Source organism: Borostomias antarcticus (assembly GCF_949987555.1).
Source record: "Borostomias antarcticus genome assembly, chromosome: 9".
In the NCBI taxonomy this organism is placed as follows: domain Eukaryota; kingdom Metazoa; phylum Chordata; class Actinopteri; order Stomiiformes; family Stomiidae; genus Borostomias; species Borostomias antarcticus.
The window spans coordinates 803,066-820,565 of record NC_140242.1 but is presented as its reverse complement, the minus strand read 5'-3'; the positions used below and the strand labels follow the sequence as shown (position 1 = coordinate 820,565).

At 51.5% G+C, this 17,500-nt stretch overlaps 1 protein-coding gene across 1 annotated transcript in view; it reads left to right on the top strand.

Annotated features, from left to right (window-relative positions):
• flt1 (fms related receptor tyrosine kinase 1) overlaps window positions 1-17,500 on the top strand; it is a gene marked incomplete at its 3' end in the record, with an annotated part of 68,572 nt that overhangs the window by 14,390 nt on the left and 36,682 nt on the right. Inside the window, exons 5-10 of the mRNA XM_084443487.1 lie at window positions 4,456-4,618; window positions 5,553-5,600; window positions 5,645-5,781; window positions 6,621-6,792; window positions 7,109-7,226; window positions 8,134-8,303. Of these exons, the coding sequence (XP_084299613.1) occupies window positions 4,456-4,618; window positions 5,553-5,600; window positions 5,645-5,781; window positions 6,621-6,792; window positions 7,109-7,226; window positions 8,134-8,303 (808 nt within the window). The remainder of the gene's footprint in view (window positions 1-4,455; window positions 4,619-5,552; window positions 5,601-5,644; window positions 5,782-6,620; window positions 6,793-7,108; window positions 7,227-8,133; window positions 8,304-17,500) is intronic.

Genomic DNA, 17,500 nt, shown 5'->3' with positions numbered 1-17,500 from the left:
GAACGCATGGCTACAGTCTGCGTCTGCGTTCCTTCTCTGGTCTCTGCTCAGCATTCCTTCTCTGTTCTCTGCTCATAGTATGGCTGCCGGTGTCTCGGTCAGCGCTGGGGTCAGGGCCCGGTCAGCGCTGGGGTCAGGGGTCAGGGCCCAGTTACAGTGTGCTTGTGTCTGGGTCAGCGCTGGGGTCAGGGCCCGGTCAGCGCTGGGGTCAAGGGTCAGGGCCCAGTTACAGTGTGCTTGTGTCTGGGTCAGCGCTGGGGTCAGGGGTCAGGGGTCAGTTACAGTGCGCTTGTTTCTCCTGCTAAAGATCATTCACCACCTTGTTATTATCTTGGCAGCCGCTCAGCCTGGGAGTGTGTGTGTGTGTGTGCGTGTGTGTGTGTTTGTGTCAGAGTGCGGATGTGTGCGATGGTGTGCGGATATGTTTGCGAGCGTTGCTGCTTGAGTGGTGAGTGGTAGAGCAGAGAGGGTACGTAAGTGCAATTATGTGTGTGTTGTTCTGTGCGTGTACAAGATGGTGTGTGTGTGTGTGTGTGTGCATGCATGCGTGTGTGTGTGTGCGTGTGTGTGAGTAAGTGTGTGTGTGCATGCGTGTGTGTGTGCATGTATGAGCGTGCGTGTGTGCGCATGTATGACTGTGCGTGCGTGTGCGTGTGTGTGCATGTATGACTGTGCATGCGTGTGTGTGTGTGTATGCATGTGCATGTGCGTGCGGGCGTGTGCGTGTGTGTGTGTGTGCGTGTGTGTGTGTGTGTGTGTGTGTGTGTGCGTGCGGGCGTGTGTGCGTGTGTGTGTGTGTGTGTGTGCGTTGTGAGGACTCAGTGTGTCAGAGATGTCCATCTCCGCTGGGCTCTGTGTGTGAGCGCCACCCGTGGTTTCCTCCGTCCTGTTGGCACCGCTGTTACCCCCGGAGACAGGACGTACGGCCTAGAGTGCATCCCCACCCCTCCACCCCAACTCTAAGCCCCCCCCCCCTTCCCCCCAACATCAAGCCCCCCCCCCCCTTCCCCTACACCCTCCTCTCCTTCTAATGCCTTCCCCAGCTGGCAGAGGCTACAGGAAACAGAGGTGCCAGTGAGTCTTTACCTGCTAGGGAAGCTGCTGCTAGCCCTCCCAGAGCTCACCTGGCCTAGACTAGTTCACTATCCCCGTCTAGACTAGTTCACTATCCCTGGCTAGGCTAGTTCACTATCCCCGTCTAGACTAGTTCACTATCTCCGTCTAGACTAGTTCACTATCCCCGTCTAGGCTAGTTCACTATCCCCGTCTAGACTAGTTCACTATCCCCGTCTAGACTAGTTCACTATCCCCGTCTAGGCTGGTTCACTATCCCCGTCTAGACTAGTTCACTATCCCTGTCTAGACTAGTTCACTATCTCCGTCTAGACTAGTTCACTATCCCCATCTAGACTAGTTCACTATCCCCGTCTAGGCTGGTTCACTATCCCCGTCTAGACTAGTTCACTATCCCCGTCTAGACTAGTTCACTATCCCCGTCTAGACTAGTTCACTATCCCCGTCTAGGCTAGTTCACTATCCCCGTCTAGACTGGTTCACTATCCCCGTCTAGACTAGTTCACTATCCCCGTCTAGACTAGTTCACTATCCCTGGCTAGGCTAGTTCACTATCCCCGTCTAGACTAGTTCACTATCCCCATCTAGGCTAGTTCACTATCCCCGTCTAGGCTAGTTCACTATCCCCGTCTAGACTAGTTCACTATCCCTGACTAGACTAGTTCACTATCCCCGTCTAGGCTGGTTCACTATCCCCGTCTAGGCTAGTTCACTATCCCCGTCTAGACTAGTTCACTATCCCCGTCTAGGCTGGTTCACTATCCCCGTCTAGGCTAGTTCACTATCCCCGTCTAGACTAGTTCACTATCCCCGTCTAGACTAGTTCACTATCCCCGTCTAGACTAGTTCACTATCCCCGTCTAGGCTAGTTCACTATCCCCGTCTAGACTAGTTCACTATCCCCGTCTAGGCTAGTTCACTATCCCCGTCTAGACTAGTTCACTATCCCTGACTAGACTAGTTCACTATCCCCGTCTAGGCTAGTTCACTATCCCCGTCTAGACTAGTTCACTATCCCTGACTAGACTAGTTCACTATCCCCGTCTAGACTAGTTCACTATCCCTGGCTAGGCTAGTTCACTATCCCCGTCTAGACTAGTTCACTATCCCCGTCTAGACTAGTTCACTATCCCTGTCTAGACTAGTTCACTATCCCTGTCTAGACTAGTTCACTATCCCCGTCTAGACTAGTTCACTATCCCCGTCTAGACTAGTTCACTATCCCCGTCTAGACTAGTTCACTATCCCCGTCTAGACTAGTTCACTATCCCCGTCTAGGCTGGTTCACTACACCCGTCTAGACTAGTTCACTATCCCCGTCTAGGCTAGTTCACTATCCCCGTCTAGACTAGTTCACTATCCCCGTCTAGACTAGTTCACTATCCCCGTCTAGACTAGTTCACTATCCCTGTCTAGACTAGTTCACTATCCCTGTCTAGACTAGTTCACTATCCCTGTCTAGACTAGTTCACTATCCTCGTCTAGACTAGTTCACTATCCCCATCTAGGCTAGTTCACTATCCCCATCTAGGCTAGTTCACTATCCCCGTCTAGACTAGTTCACTATCCCCGTCTAGACTAGTTCACTATCCCCGTCTAGACTAGTTCACTATCCCCGTCTAGACTAGTTCACTATCCCCGTCTAGACTAGTTCACTATCCCCGTCTAGACTAGTTCACTATCCCCGTCTAGACTAGTTCACTGTCCCTGGCTAGGCTAGTTCACTATCCCCGTCTAGACTAGTTCACTATCTCCGTCTAGGCTAGTTCACTATCCCCGTCTAGACTAGTTCACTATCCCCGTCTAGACTAGTTCACTATCCCCGTCTAGACTAGTTCACTATCCCCGTCTAGGCTAGTTCACTATCTCCGTCTAGACTAGTTCACTATCCCCATCTCGACTAGTTCACTATCCCCGTCTAGACTAGTTCACTATCCCCGTCTAGACTAGTTCACTATCCCCGTCTAGACTAGTTCACTATCCCCATCTAGGCTAGTTCACTACACCCGTCTAGACTAGTTCAGTGTACTGTACCTCCATCCTCACTGTGGCGTTTTATAAGAAAAGTCAGTTACTGACTCCAGATCAGATCACATCTGAGGTGGGACTGGAGGAAACAGAGCCTCTCTGGTCTCTCTGGACCTGGCGGGCTCTCTGGACCTGGCGTTCTCTCAGGATGTACCACGGTTCTGACCCCGACGCACAGAACACACACACACACCACTTCGCTGTGTTTATGTCCCATCTCCCATCCCCACACAAATGCCTGGAGCCACAAAGGTGATTGTTCTAAAAATAACTCCCTCACCCCCGCCCCCCCCCCTCCCTCCATGCTGGCCCCCGCCGGGCCCGCTCGGGGAACACAGACTCCACTGTCACACACTCTGGAGTGTTTTAATCCGGGCCCTTCTCACCGGGAACAATGCCCAGGGGGCCCTCTCCTCTCGCCCTGCAGCCGCGAAACTGACCTGAGGGTTCAGACCGCCGCGAGGGGGGGGGGTCCAGTCCGAGTGTCTATATCCTGTAGTAACAGGATGTGAGGAGATGGACTGGAGTCACGTTTCCCACATCCTGCGTTCTCTCTGCCCCCCTCTCCCCCCCCCCTGCGTACCCTGTCTGCTCCCAGCATTCATCCTAGGCCCTGGGGGGCACCAGGGTCATTCACAGAGGCCTGCGGTGACACGCGGAGGGGAAGGTAGGGGAGGGGCCGGCGCTACTGGACTATATAACACCGAGGAGGAGGAAGGGAGGGGAGGGTCGCTGGCGTCTGAAAGGGTCACCTTGAGCCCTTACTCTGGGAGGGGGGGGTAGTTCAGGCACTTCACACTTAGGGTGGAGGGCTCTGTGTGTGTGTGTGTGTGTGTGTGTGTGTGTGTGTGTGTGTGTGTGTGTGTGTGTGTGTGTGTGTGTGTGTGAGTGTGTGTGCGTGTGTGTGTGTTAGGGGGGGGGGGTTCACCTGTTCCCCTGAGAGAGGGTGGGCAGCTTCCACCGTGTCACAGAAACTCTAGTAAACATTTCCTCGAGTCTGCCTCCAAGAAGACAACACACACACACACACACACACACTCACTCACTCATACACACACACACACACACACACACACACACACACACACACTCACTCATACACACAGCACTGTGAGAATGTCTCTGGATGGCCTGTCTGCTTACACCCCTGTTTTATTGTTGGAAGGTTATAGTGTATGTATACAGTATTACGTGTGTGTGTGTGTGTGTGTGTGTGTGTGTGTGTGTGTGCATGCGTGGGTGTTTGTGTGTCTGTGTCTTGATTGTGTTGAATCTATAGTGCGTGGGTGTGTTGAGTTAACAGCGTCCACATGGTCACATGACCTGACCGCGTTCCTGTGGTCGTCCCCTCAGTACCCGGACCAGCAGCTGACCGCCGACCACAGGAACATCGTGTGGAACAGCCGACAGGGCTTCATCATCCTCCGACCCTCCTTCGTCTACATCGGCCTGTTCTCCTGCCAGACCACCGTGGACGGCGTCACACACTCCTCCGACTACCTGGCCATCCGACTGGGTGAGTTCACACACTCCTCCGACTACCTGGCCATCCGACTGGGTGAGTTCACACACTCCTCCGACTACCTGGCCATCCGACTGGGTGAGTTCAGCTGCTGCATCCTCACACACACTCCTCCGACTACCTGGCCATCTGACTGGGTGAGTTCACACACTCCTCTGACTACCTGGCCATCCGACTGGGTGAGTTCACACACTCCTCCGACTACCTGGCCATCCGACTGGGTGAGTTCAGCTGCTGCATCCTCACACACACTCCTCTGACTACCTGGCCATCTGACTGGGTGAGTTCACACACTCCTCTGACTACCTGGCCATCTGACTGGGTGAGTTCACACACTCCTCTGACTACCTGGCCATCCGACTGGGTGAGTCCAGCTGCTGCATCCTCACACAGGTCAACACCACCAGAGCAGCTACGACAACAAGGCTCCAGTCAAACTCCTCAATCTGTCAGAACACTTCACTTTATACAATAGAATAGAATAGAATAGAAAGTTTTTTCGCCATATATAACCAGTACAGGTACATTGGAATTCTTGTTATTGCTTGTCCTTATAATATCTTATCAGCACTAATCAACTCCTCATTCCAGTTCCTACAGTAGATACGCAGCTAGACATTATAAGGTTCCCAATCTGGCAATTTAATATCTGTAGTCTAACAGTCTATCAAACTGATCCGCATTACATTACATTACATTACAGTCATTATCCATTACATTACATTACATTACATTACAGTCATTATCCATTACATTACATTACATTACATTACAGTCATTATCCATTACATTACATTACATTACAGTCATTATCCATCATCCTCATCTACTTGTTCCATGTAATCATGGATGACTGTGTACTGTGTACCCTCTATCGGTCCAGGGCTGGATGAGTCTCACATGTCCCTCTTGGTGACGTCCCCTCTAGTGAACGAGATCACGGGGGTGTACCTGAACGGGAGCAGGCCAGTCCAGGGCTGGATGAGTCTCACATGTCTCTCTTGGTGACGTCCCCTCTAGTGAACGAGATCACGGGGGTGTACCTGAACGGGAGCAGGCCGGTCCAGGCGCTGCAGGGGGACAGTCTGGCGCTCAACTGCACCGCCACCGCCGAGCTGAACGCACGCGTGGCCATGGTGTGGAGCTACCCTGGACAGGTCAGTCTGGAACACTAGACACTATATATACATACTACCCTGGACAGGTCAGTCAGTCCATAAATACTACCCCGGGAAGGTCAGTCAGTCTGGAACACTACACACTCTACATACATACTACCCCGGGAAGGTCAGTCAGTCTGGAACACTACACACTATACATACACACTACCCCGGGAAGGTCAGTCAGTCTGGAACACTACACACTCTACATACATACTACCCCGGTTAGGTCAGTCAGTCTGGGAACACTACACACTATACATACATACTACCCCGGGAAGGTCAGTCAGTCTGGAACACTACACACTTTACATACATACTACCCCGGGAAGGTCGGTCAGTCTGGGAACACTACACACTATACATCCATACTACCAAATGGACTTTTTAGTTGACTGGATTTCTGAAATAAGAACTTCAGAGTAGAATATGGTCCAGGTGTACGCGTGCTGGGCGTTTACCGTCTGTCTCCAAGCAGGGAAATATACTGTTGCACCGGCCTCGAAATGAAACCGTGAAAAGGGTCTTTCCCTCCCTCCCTCCCTCCCTCCCTCCCTCCCTCACTCCCTCCCTCCTTCCCTCCCTCCCTCCCTCCCTCCCTCCCTCCCTCCCTCCCTCCCTCCCTCCCTCCCTCCCTCCCTCCCTCCCTCCCTCCCTCCCTCCTTCCCTTCCTCCCTCCTTCCCTCCCTCCCTCACTCCTTCCCTCCCTCCCTCCCTCCCTCCTTCCCTCCCTCCCTCCCTCCCTCCCTCCCTCCCTCCCTCCCTCCCTCCCTCCCTCCCTCCCTCCTTCCTTCCTTCCTTCCCTCCCTCCCTCCCTCCCTCCCTCCCTCCCTCAGGCCAACAACTCGTCCTCCATCAGCAAGCGGATGGAGCGGAGGACCACCCACATGGTGTTCTACAGCGTTCTGTCCATCCCCAGGCTGCAGGCCTCAGATAGGGGCCTCTACCGCTGCCAGGTGATCAGCGGGCCCCAGAGGAAGGGGGCCAACGTCACGGTCACTGTCCACGGTGAGGGTCCCTCCACCCGCTGGCTCTGCACACTCTCCGCTCTGCGCTGTCACATCTAAGAGGCGGAGAATTCTGACAACGCAGGGGCAGACTTAAATAATTATTAATAATTCTGGGCTGTGTGTGTGTGTGTGTGTGTGTGTGTGTGTGTGTGTGTGTGTGTGTGTGTGTGTGTGTGTGTGTGTGTGTGTGTGCATGTGTGCGTGTGTGTGTGTGTGTGTGTGTGTGTGTGTGTGTGTGCATGTGTGCGTGTGTGTGTGTGTGTGTGTGTGTGTGTGCATGTGTGCGTGTGTGTTCTCCATCTCTGTTCTGCCAGACCGCCCATTCATTCGTCTGAAGCCCAGACAGGGAGCTGTGTTGGAGGCCCACTCAGGACAGAAGTCCTACCGTCTGTCCCCTAAGCTGCGAGCCTTCCCGTCCCCTGCCATCATCTGGTAAGAGCTCACACCGTGTCCTAACTACGACGCGAGCGAGCGTCAGCGACAAAATGCGTTCCGTTGCTTTGTTTTCTATTGTTATGTCCTAACTGGACGCGAGCGACGCAGCACGAAGCGGCGCGACGTTTTAACTGCCCTTTTGACGCTCGCCCTGTTCCTATTTTCCTCCTGTCGCTCGCGTTGACAGACGTTCGTTCTTTAACTGTCTTCAGTTGGGAATATAGACAAATGACGTAACAGAACAGGAAATGTAACGGTTTTAGTTAGGACAGCAAGCGTGCGATGTCGCATTCTGTTGCTCGCATCGCAAGCAGTTAGGACACGGTGTTAGAACCTCGGTCTGGTCTGTACTGGTCATCTGATCAGAGCTTAGGCCTGGTTGGTCTGTACTGGTCATCTGATGAGAGCTTAGGTTGGTCTGTAGCCATCTGTTAGAACTGTAAACCCTGCATGGGCACACTTATGTGTATATCTTTAGCGGGCAAAGGTTCTCTCAAGGTGTCTGCACACTGCCCCACCCAACTGCAACCAACACCAACGCTGGGTGGTGTGCCATGTTTGATGGTGACTGTTGGTGCTGGTTGGATGGATTTTGCAGTTGAATTTTAAACTTCCAACATTCTAACAGAAACGGCCAACTAGAATGTTGTGTGTTCAGAGTGGGTTGGGCCCGTGTGCAGACACCTGGAGTTTACCGTTAGAAATATAAAGAATATCTGTGACGCTTGGCCTTCTGAGGAAAATCTTAGTAGATTATACTATCCTATGGTAGACGTTAACGGGAAGTTAGTTGATGACATAATCCTACGGTAGACGTTAACAGGAAGTTATTCAGTAGATGATACTATCCTACGGTAGACGTTAACAGGAAGTGACTGAGACGTTTTCCTGTGTTTCCTGTCAGGTTGAAGGACGGCCAGGTTGCAGCGGAGCGCTGTTCCCGTTACCATGTGGATGGAACGTCCCTGGTGATCCGAGACGTGGCAGAAGAGGATGCTGGGAAGTACACCATGCTGGTGGGGATCCAGGAACACGGGCTGTACCAGAACCTCACACTCACCCTGGTGGTCAATGGTGAGAACAAAGCATTCTCTCTCTCTCTCTCTCTCTCTCTCTCTCTCTCTCTCTCTCGACTCTGTCTTTCTCTCTGTCTACTTTGTCTCATTGACATGACATACTGTACAGTAAATATTTACAAAGTGGGTCAAAAAAAAAAAAAAAAAATTTTATAACAACAACAGTTAATCAGTCAATCAAATGAAACAATCATTCAACAACGTTGAACAAGTGCTCTGTTGGTGTGGCAGGATAAAACTATTTAGCTGCTGGACATGCTCATATAAAAGAAAGTTGTTCTGGTGGCTCATTCACTCAAACTCAGGGTCTTAAACTTCTCTGATGATTCTGTTGGTCATACAACTCACAAACGCAGGGTGGACACACACAGCCAGACCTGTCTCTCTCTCTCCTCTGACTCTCTCTCTCCTCTGACTCTCTCTATCTCTCCTCTGACTCTCTCTATCTCAACTCTATCTCTCTCTATCTCTACTCTGTCTCTCTATCTCTCCTCTGTCTCTCTCTATCTCTACTCTGTCTCTCTATCTCTCCTCTGTCTCTCTCTATCTCTCCTCTGTCTCTCTCTATATCTCCTCTGTCTCTCTCTATCTCTACTCTGTCTCTCTCTATCTCTACTCTGTCTCTCTCTCTCCTCTGTCTCTCTCTATCTCTACTCTGTCTCTCTCTATCTCTACTCTGACTCTCTCTATCTCTCCTCTGTCTCTCTCTATCTCTACTCTATCTCTATCTCTACTCTGTCTCTCTCTATCTCTACTCTGTCTCTCTCTATCTCTACCCTGTCTCTCTCTATCTCTACTCTGTCTCTCTCTATCTCTACTCTGTCTCTCTATCTCTCCTCTGTCTCTCTCTATCTCTCCTCTGTCTCTCTCTATATCTCCTCTGTCTCTCTCTATCTCTACTCTGTCTCTCTCTCTCTCCTCTGTCTCTCTCTATCTCTACTCTGTCTCTCTCTATCTCTACTCTGTCTCTCTCTATCTCTACTCTGACTCTCTCTATCTCTCCTCTGTCTCTCTCTATCTCTACTCTATCTCTATCTCTACTCTGTCTCTCTCTATCTCTACTCTGTCTCTCTCTATCTCTACCCTGTCTCTCTCTATCTCTACTCTCTCTATCTCTACTCTGTCTCTCTCTATCTCTACTCTCTATCTCTACTCTGTCTCTCTCTATCTCTACTCTGTCTCTCTCTCTCTACTCTGTCTCTATCTCTCTTCTGTCTCTCTCTATCTCTACTCTGTCTCTCTATCTCTACTCTGTCTCTCTATCTCTCCTCTGACTCTCTCTATCTCTCCTCTGTCTCTCTCTCTCTACTCTGTCTCTCTATCTCTCCTCTGACTCTCTCTATCTGTCCTCTGTCTCTCTCTCTACTCTGTCTCTCTATCTCTCCTCTGACTCTCTCTCTCTCTCCTCTGTCTCTCTCTATCTCTACTCTGTCTCTCTCTATCTCTACTCTGTCTCTCTCTATCTCTACTCTGTCTCTCTCTATCTCTACTCTGTCTCTCTCTATCTCTCCTCTGTCTCTCTATCTCTCCTCTGTCTCTCTCTATCTCTCCTCTGACTCTCTCTATCTCTCCTCTGTCTCTCTCTATCTCTACTCTGTCTCTCTCTCTCCTCTGTCTCTCTATATCTCTACTCTGTCTCTCTCTATCTCTACTCTGTCTCTCTCTATCTCTACTCTGTCTCTCTCTATCTCTCATCTGTCTCTCTATCTCTCCTCTGTCTCTCTCTATCTCTCCTCTGTCTCTCTCCATCTCTCCTCTGTCTCTCTCTATCTCTACTCTGTCTCTCTCTATCTCTACTCTGTCTCTCTATCTCTCTTCTGTCTCTCTCTCTATCTCTCCTCTGTCTCTCTCTATCTCTACTCTCTCTCTATCTCTACTCTGTCTCTCTATCTCTACTCTGTCTCTCTCTATCTCTACTCTGTCTCTCTCTATCTCTACTCTGTCTCTCTCTCTATCTCTCCTCTGTCTCTCTCTATCTCTCTTCTGTCTCTCTCTCTATCTCTCCTCTGTCTCTCTCTATCTCTACTCTCTCTCTATCTCTACTCTGTCTCTCTATCTCTCCTCTGTCTCTCTCTCTCTACTCTGTCTCTCTATCTCTACTCTGTCTCTCTCTATCTCTCCTCTGTCTCTCTCTATCTCTCCTCTGTCTCTCTCTATCTCTACTCTGTCTCTCTCTATCTCTACTCTGTCTCTATCTCTACTCTGTCTCTCTCTCTCTACTCTGTCTCTATCTCTACTCTGTCTCTCTCTATCTCTCCTCTGTCTCTCTCTCTCTCTCTACTCTGTCTCTCTCTATCTCTCCTCTGTCTCTCTCTATCTCTCCTCTGTCTCTCTATCTCTCCTCTGTCTCTCTCTATCTCTCCTCTGTCTCTCTCTCTCTACTCTGTCTCTCTCTATCTCTCCTCTGTCTGTCTCTATCTCTCTTCTGTCTCTCTCTATCTCTACTCTGTCTCTCTATCTCTACTCTGTCTCTCTATCTCTCCTCTGACTCTCTCTATCTCTCCTCTGTCTCTCTCTCTCTACTCTGTCTCTCTATCTCTCCTCTGACTCTCTCTATCTCTCCTCTGTCTCTCTCTCTCTACTCTGTCTCTCTATCTCTCCTCTGACTCTCTCTATCTCTCCTCTGTCTCTCTCTCTCTACTCTGTCTCTCTCTCTCCTCTGTCTCTCTCTATCTCTACTCTGTCTCTCTCTATCTCTCCTCTGTCTCTCTCTATCTCTACTCTGTCTCTCTCTCTCTCCTCTGTCTCTCTCTATCTCTACTCTGTCTCTCTCTATCTCTACTTTGTCTCTCTCTATCTCTACTTTGTCTCTCTCTATCTCTACTCTGTCTCTCTATCTCTCCTCTGTCTCTCTCTATCTCTCCTCTGTCTCTCTATATCTCTCCTCTGTCTCTCTCTATCTCTACTCTGTCTCTCTCTATCTCTACTCTGTCTCTCTCTCTCCTCTGTCTCTCTCTATCTCTACTCTGTCTCTCTCTATCTCTACTCTGTCTCTCTCTATCTCTACTCTGACTCTCTCTATCTCTCCTCTGTCTCTCTCTATCTCTACTCTCTCTCTATCTCTACCATGTCTCTCTCTATCTCTACTCTGTCTCTCTATCTCTACTCTGTCTCTCTCTATCTCTACTCTGTCTCTCTCTATCTCTACTCTGTCTCTCTCTATCTCTACTCTCTATCTCTACTCTGTCTCTCTCTATCTCTACTCTGTCTCTCTCTCTCTACTCTGTCTCTATCTCTCTTCTGTCTCTCTCTATCTCTACTCTGTCTCTCTATCTCTCCTCTGACTCTCTCTATCTCTCCTCTGTCTCTCTCTCTCTCTCTCTCTCTCTCTTTCTCACTCTCTCTCTCTCTCTCTCTCTTTCTCTCTCTCTCTCTGTGCTGTCTTTACTCCCGACAGCAGGGGGGGAATCGAGAGGACGGAAACAACTCCTAGTTTTTGGTCGTTTTATCAAAATCCAAATAGGTTGTTAACCTTAAACCAAGGGAAAACAACAATACACCAATTAGAGTCACACATACACCCATCAAACTCAAATCACATTCATTACAATAATCACACTTACTAGTGGCCTCTCCTGATTCCTCAATCTCAATGGCGTGAATCTATCTATCCCCCTCTATTTATACAATCACACCAAACTCCGCCCAGATTTACAGCCCCCTACACATATAAACTGAATCCCATCAATTGAATCCCTCATTCAACCAACCCCACTCATAAGTTTACAGCACACCTCCCACTTGGCCTCCTGGTCGGATGACCCAAGCAGCCACCCAAAATCCTTAGCCAGTAGGTGGTGGTAATGTAGTTCTGGGCTTCTCCTGCTCCTCCACAGGCAGGAGAACCACCAACCTCCTCACGTCCCTGTGAAGCACCGTGGTGGGCACCCGGTCTGCGCCCTTACTCCGAGGTCTTCCTGGTCCTCCAAGGAAGGCGGGACAGCTAGGGCATGTCCTCACCCTAACGTCTCGGACCACTCCTTTCTCATCAGGGGTCACGTCCTCAACCCGACCCAACCTGAACTGACCTCTCAGGGCATTCTGGTCAGCCAACCAAACCAGGTCTCCCACTGCCACGTTTCGCGCTCTTGTATGCCATTTAGGTCGGATAAACAGGTTCGGCCCAGCCAGCTGGCTCCACTGCCTCCAAAACCTGTCCACTTCGCCCTGGATGACCCTCAGCCGCTTGTACGGGTAGGTTGAGAACTCAAACCCTCGCCAGTCTCCTCGGGCCCCTGCTCGCCCTAGCAGCAGAAAGTTGGGAGTGATGACCTGCACGACATCCTCCTGGACTTGAGCCCTGGCGTCGATCGCCCTCTCGTTGGTGAGATTAGCCGCCTGGTAGAGCAGGGTCTGAAACTCCAGTCCCGTGAGGCAGTCGCCTCCCCCAATGTTCCCTAACGCCCTCTTCACTATGCGGACGGCTGCTTCTGCTGCACCGTTCCGATGAGGCGAATCGGCCGGGTGGAGAATCCAGGCCCACTCTGTGCCATTTCTTGCAGCCTTCCCCTCGACTTCCTGCTGGTCCAATCGACTCAAGAAGTCATGCAGCTCCTTTAAGGCGAGTCTGGCCCCAACGAAATTGGTCCCCCGGTCAGACCACACCTTCTTTGGATGACCTCTCAACGCCGTAAAACGCTGATAAGTCCCCAGGAAGCCTTCCGTAGACAGGTTCTCCACGATGTCTGCGTGTATGGCCCGAGACGCCATGAAGCAGAACACCACACCCCAGACCTTAAGCTTTGTCCTCCTTTTCGCCACATCCCTCACCATGTAGGGGCCGAACAGGTCTACAGTGGTGTACTCAAAGGGTGCGGCAGGCTCTGTTCGCTCGGGGGGGAGGTCTCCCATCTCCTGCTGGCACATCTTCGCCCTCGCCTTGCGACAAGTGATGCAGCTGTCGACAATCCGCTTGGCCACCCTCCGGCCCTGCACCACCCATGCTCTTGATCTCATCCTCAGAAGAGTACCAGCGAGTCCTTCATGATTTATTCCATGAGCCTCCCGAGCTAGCAGAGTCCCTAACCACGCTCTGTATGGGACTAACGCCACCCCAGACACTCTTCCCTCCAGGGTCTGGACTCTTCCGCGGCACAGCAGGAGTCCGGATACTTCATCCTTACTGACCACAAGCCTGTCCAGGGTTGTCCCTGAGGAAGACCTCACCCTCCTGGGCTGCCAGGAACAAATTCTGGAGTGCGGTCTCTAACTCTCCCACTGTCAGCACAGGCTTGCCTTTCCTCTTGACCAGGTCTCTTGCCTCCCACTTTGCTTGACCTGCCGTTTGGCCTCTTCTAGTCAGCCATTTTTCTACAGCTCGCCGGACCCATGCGACCACTCTACATAGCCTAGCCAGACCACTGAATCTCTGACTGGGGACTTTTCAGCCTCTGCGCCCTTTCCACTGGTGTCTTCAGGGATAGGGGTTTTCCTTGACTGGGCTCTGGTGAGTATTGCCGAGAATGCCTTTCTTTGAAGCTTGCCCACGCTCTCCCTGGCACCAGTTGCCACCTCCGCGGCCGACTTCATGGGTCATTCTTCCATCGGCTTCGCCAGGAACTCTGGTCCCCTCTGCCACTCCGAGTCCTCTCCCAGATCTTCAGGAGTTGCTCCTCTTGTTACGATATCAGCGATATTAAGTGGCCCTGGGATCCACCACCAGTCAGTTACTGGTCCAGCCTTTTGGATCTCGCCGACCCGGTTTGCGAAGAACGTTTGATACCCGTAGCTCTCTCGCTGGATGGCTCCCAGGACCGTTTGACTGTCAACAAAGTGGAACCAGCGCTCCACCTTCAACCGTCCGTGCTTCTCCAGATACCCTTTTAGCCGAGCTGCAAAGACCGCACCACACATCTCAGCCTTGACTACGTCTCCCTTTTGGTCGAGAGGTGTTAGCTTGGCCTTTGACTCCACCAATCTGAGCTCGACCCCTTGTTCTGTCTCCCATCGCAGGTACATCACGGCTCCGTATGCATCATCGCTCCCGTCTTAAAACGTGACTCCCCACGGCTTGCCTTTCCACCCGGATGGCGTGAGACTCCTGTGGAATTTGACCTCACTCAGCCTCACGTACTCCTCGAACAGCTTGATAGCATCTTCTCGGAGGTTCCCTGAGAGTGGGCTGTCCCAAGTCTCCTTTGTTAAACTTCCCCTCTCTGCCTCTTGGAAAGCCCTTCTGACGAGAATGGTCCCCTTCTGCTTCGCAGGTGTAACCAGGCCGATTGGATCATAGAGACCAGCAACCTGACTAAGTAGCTCCCTCCTAGTCAAAGGGTCAGGCGTTTCTGGTCTCACCTCCTCTTCACGAAGATTCAGTCCTACTCTCATCTTTTTCTTCTTCCTCGAGAAGTTGATCGAGGTCATAATGTAGAGTCGATCTTGGTCCACATGATATCCAATCCCAAGAGCCTTGTTGTCCTCATCTCTTAACTGGTTCGGGAGTACCAGTGTCCTGTCCCCTGGCTCTGCTATTGTTCCAGCTTGGACCTGTTCTTCAGTCCTCTGCCTCCCACTTTGGCCCGACCGGACCCACGGTTTGAGGGAGAAGCCTCCGGCGCTCAGGATCTCTTCTACCCCCTCTGCGATTTGCTCCAGTCTCTTTGGGTCATTGTGGGACGTTAGGATATCGTCCACATAACTGTCCTCCTCTAGGACCCTGCGTTCTTCCACCATGTGCGCGAACCTGGGCAGCCGAGCAGTCTCCCTCATCGCCAGCTGTGCGATGCACCCAGCGGGTCGGTCTCCAATGTTTACCCTGGTGATGGCGTACTCACCGATGTCCTCCTCTGGGGTGTCTCTCCAGAGGAACCGGTGCAGGTGGACCTCACGCTCTTTCAGCCAGACCGAATTGTACATTTTACGGATGTCTCCTAGGACTGCATACTCTCCCGCCCGGAATTGGAGTAAGACCGATCTGATTGGGTTCAGCACATCTGGCCCCTTGAGCAGAAGGTCGTTCATGCTGACTTTCCTGAACTGCTGACTGCTGTTCCAGACCAGCCGCACTGGTGTCGTCACTGAGTGGGGGTTAGGCGCGACCATGTGGCTCACGTACCACACCGGTCCTCTCCAGCTGCCTATCATCTCCGTGGTGAGTTTTACTGCAGCGCCTCTCTCCACCATCTCGTGAATCTGACCTTTGTAGGCGGACTGCCACTCCATTTCCTTCCTGAGTTGCTTCTCCGTTTTCAGGAAGGTGGCCTCCACTCCTCTTCTGTTGTTTGGAAGTGAGGCTGGGTCCTCGTTCCATGGGTAAGATGCGTCCCAGTGCGGAGTCTGGCAGTGTTCGTCTTTGGCCATGTAGGACAGCCCCTCCTTGATCACTTCTAGCTCCCGTTCCTCTGCCAGGGTCATTTCCTTTCCTCCCGGCTGGCATGTACCGCAGCGACACCCACCACACTTGGGAACACAGGCCGCACCGATGCTGTCCCACTTCCACCACTCGAGGACTTCTCTCCTTGTCGCAGTTGCACTCCTGGTCTCCGCCTTTACCTCCTGAGTCAAACCTTTGGTCTCTACTTTTCTCAGGGCCTCAGGACTCTCGACTACTTCTCTGTACTCCACTGCAGCTGTCCTCATCGAGCGAGCGAAGTGCGTCTTGGACTGGTGCATAGACACTTTCACATCCTCAAACAGACTGGGATGTGCTCCGCCCACGGTTTTACCCAGTGGGCCCTCCCATAACACGAGGTCTCCAACTATCCTCCGCCTTTGTGGAGCGAGTCTCCCTTCCCTGTGACTGATGAGAAGCTCGACATGGTCTGGTCTCTTCAGTTCCTCCATTTCAACCTCCGGAAATAACTTTTTTAGCTGCTCAGGTCTGACACTCCGATGCACTTTAGCAATCTCCTCCAGGCCATAACAAACCAGCTCGTGAGCCCTCACAGTACCTTTGGGGGTCTTGACTCTCACTCTCAAGAGATACCTCTTTGTCTTGACTGTCACAGTCATTCCTCCAACTCCATGCACGATCAGGGTGACTTCTTCCCTGCTCAGACCAAGTCTGTCAGCCGCCATGTGCGTGATGTAGTTGGTGTCCGATGCAAGGTCAATCAGAGCTCCGATCTTCTGCCCCGCGTTGGCAGTGACTTCCATCAACATCATAATGACAGGGTGCTCGCTCAGTCCGTTTTTCTCCAGAAGTCCGGCTTCATCCTTCCTAGTGCACTTTGTCACTGAAGTCTTGTTGCTGTTACTGAAGGCTTTCTTGATCCTCGCCGCCGCCTCTGGGGAATATTCAGATAAGACTAGCTTTTGTTCTTCGGTCAGCTCCTGTACCTTCTTGCTATCTTTTCCAGGTTTACCCCTTGGTAGCTGTTCCCATTTTGGACAGAGGAAGTAGTGGTGGTCCGAAGAGTTCCCCTTTTTGCAGCTTTCTTTGTTGCAGAGGAACCTGTCTGTACATTCTTCTACCACGTCATGACACCCAAGACAAACTCGGCACGCTCCTGCCTTCTTCACAGCAGCCTTTCTCTCAGCCAAGCCGAGCCCCTTGAACTTCTTACAGAAGAATAGCTTGTCCTTGTGTTTCTACTCTCCACACACAACGCACTCACCTTCTGAAGCGTCCCTTCTGGCGGCTTTTGTGGAGGCATACTTTCTCTCGAATTTAATTTGCGGCTTGTCCGTTCTCTCAGATGTCTCTGTTATCCTCAGTTGTTCCAGGCTCTCCAGAATCTTTTCTTGCTCCTTCAGGAACTTCAGGAGCGTTTCAAAGTGGTTGTCTGGGGTGACAACGTTCCCAGGATTAGCCTTTAGGATGACCCAATCTCGCTTCACCTGGTCGGGTAGCTTGCTTTCTATAGACCTTATCATCAGCGGGTTGTTGATGGCTCCAGGGTTCCCGAGGTCTGTGAGGTCTGCCAAAGCCTTTTCTACAGCTTGGATGAGGTCTATCACCTTCCTCGGTTGGTCTCCTTTTACAGCTGGGATCTTTTCCAGTTCTGCGACGATCTGCAGTGCGATCGTAGACTTGTTCCCGTAACGGTTCTCCAATACTCTGAACATGTCTTCGGCTGTGCTGTAGCTAGCCAACCTGAGATCCTTCTTGACCTTCTCCTCCATACTGCCTAGAAGCTGGAACTTCTTGACTTCAGGCGACCCGGACGGTTCTCCCTGCTTCTGCAAAGACTCCCAGTCTTTTTTCCAGCAGTGGAATTCCCTCATTCTACCACTGAACTTGGGTAGGTCTACCGG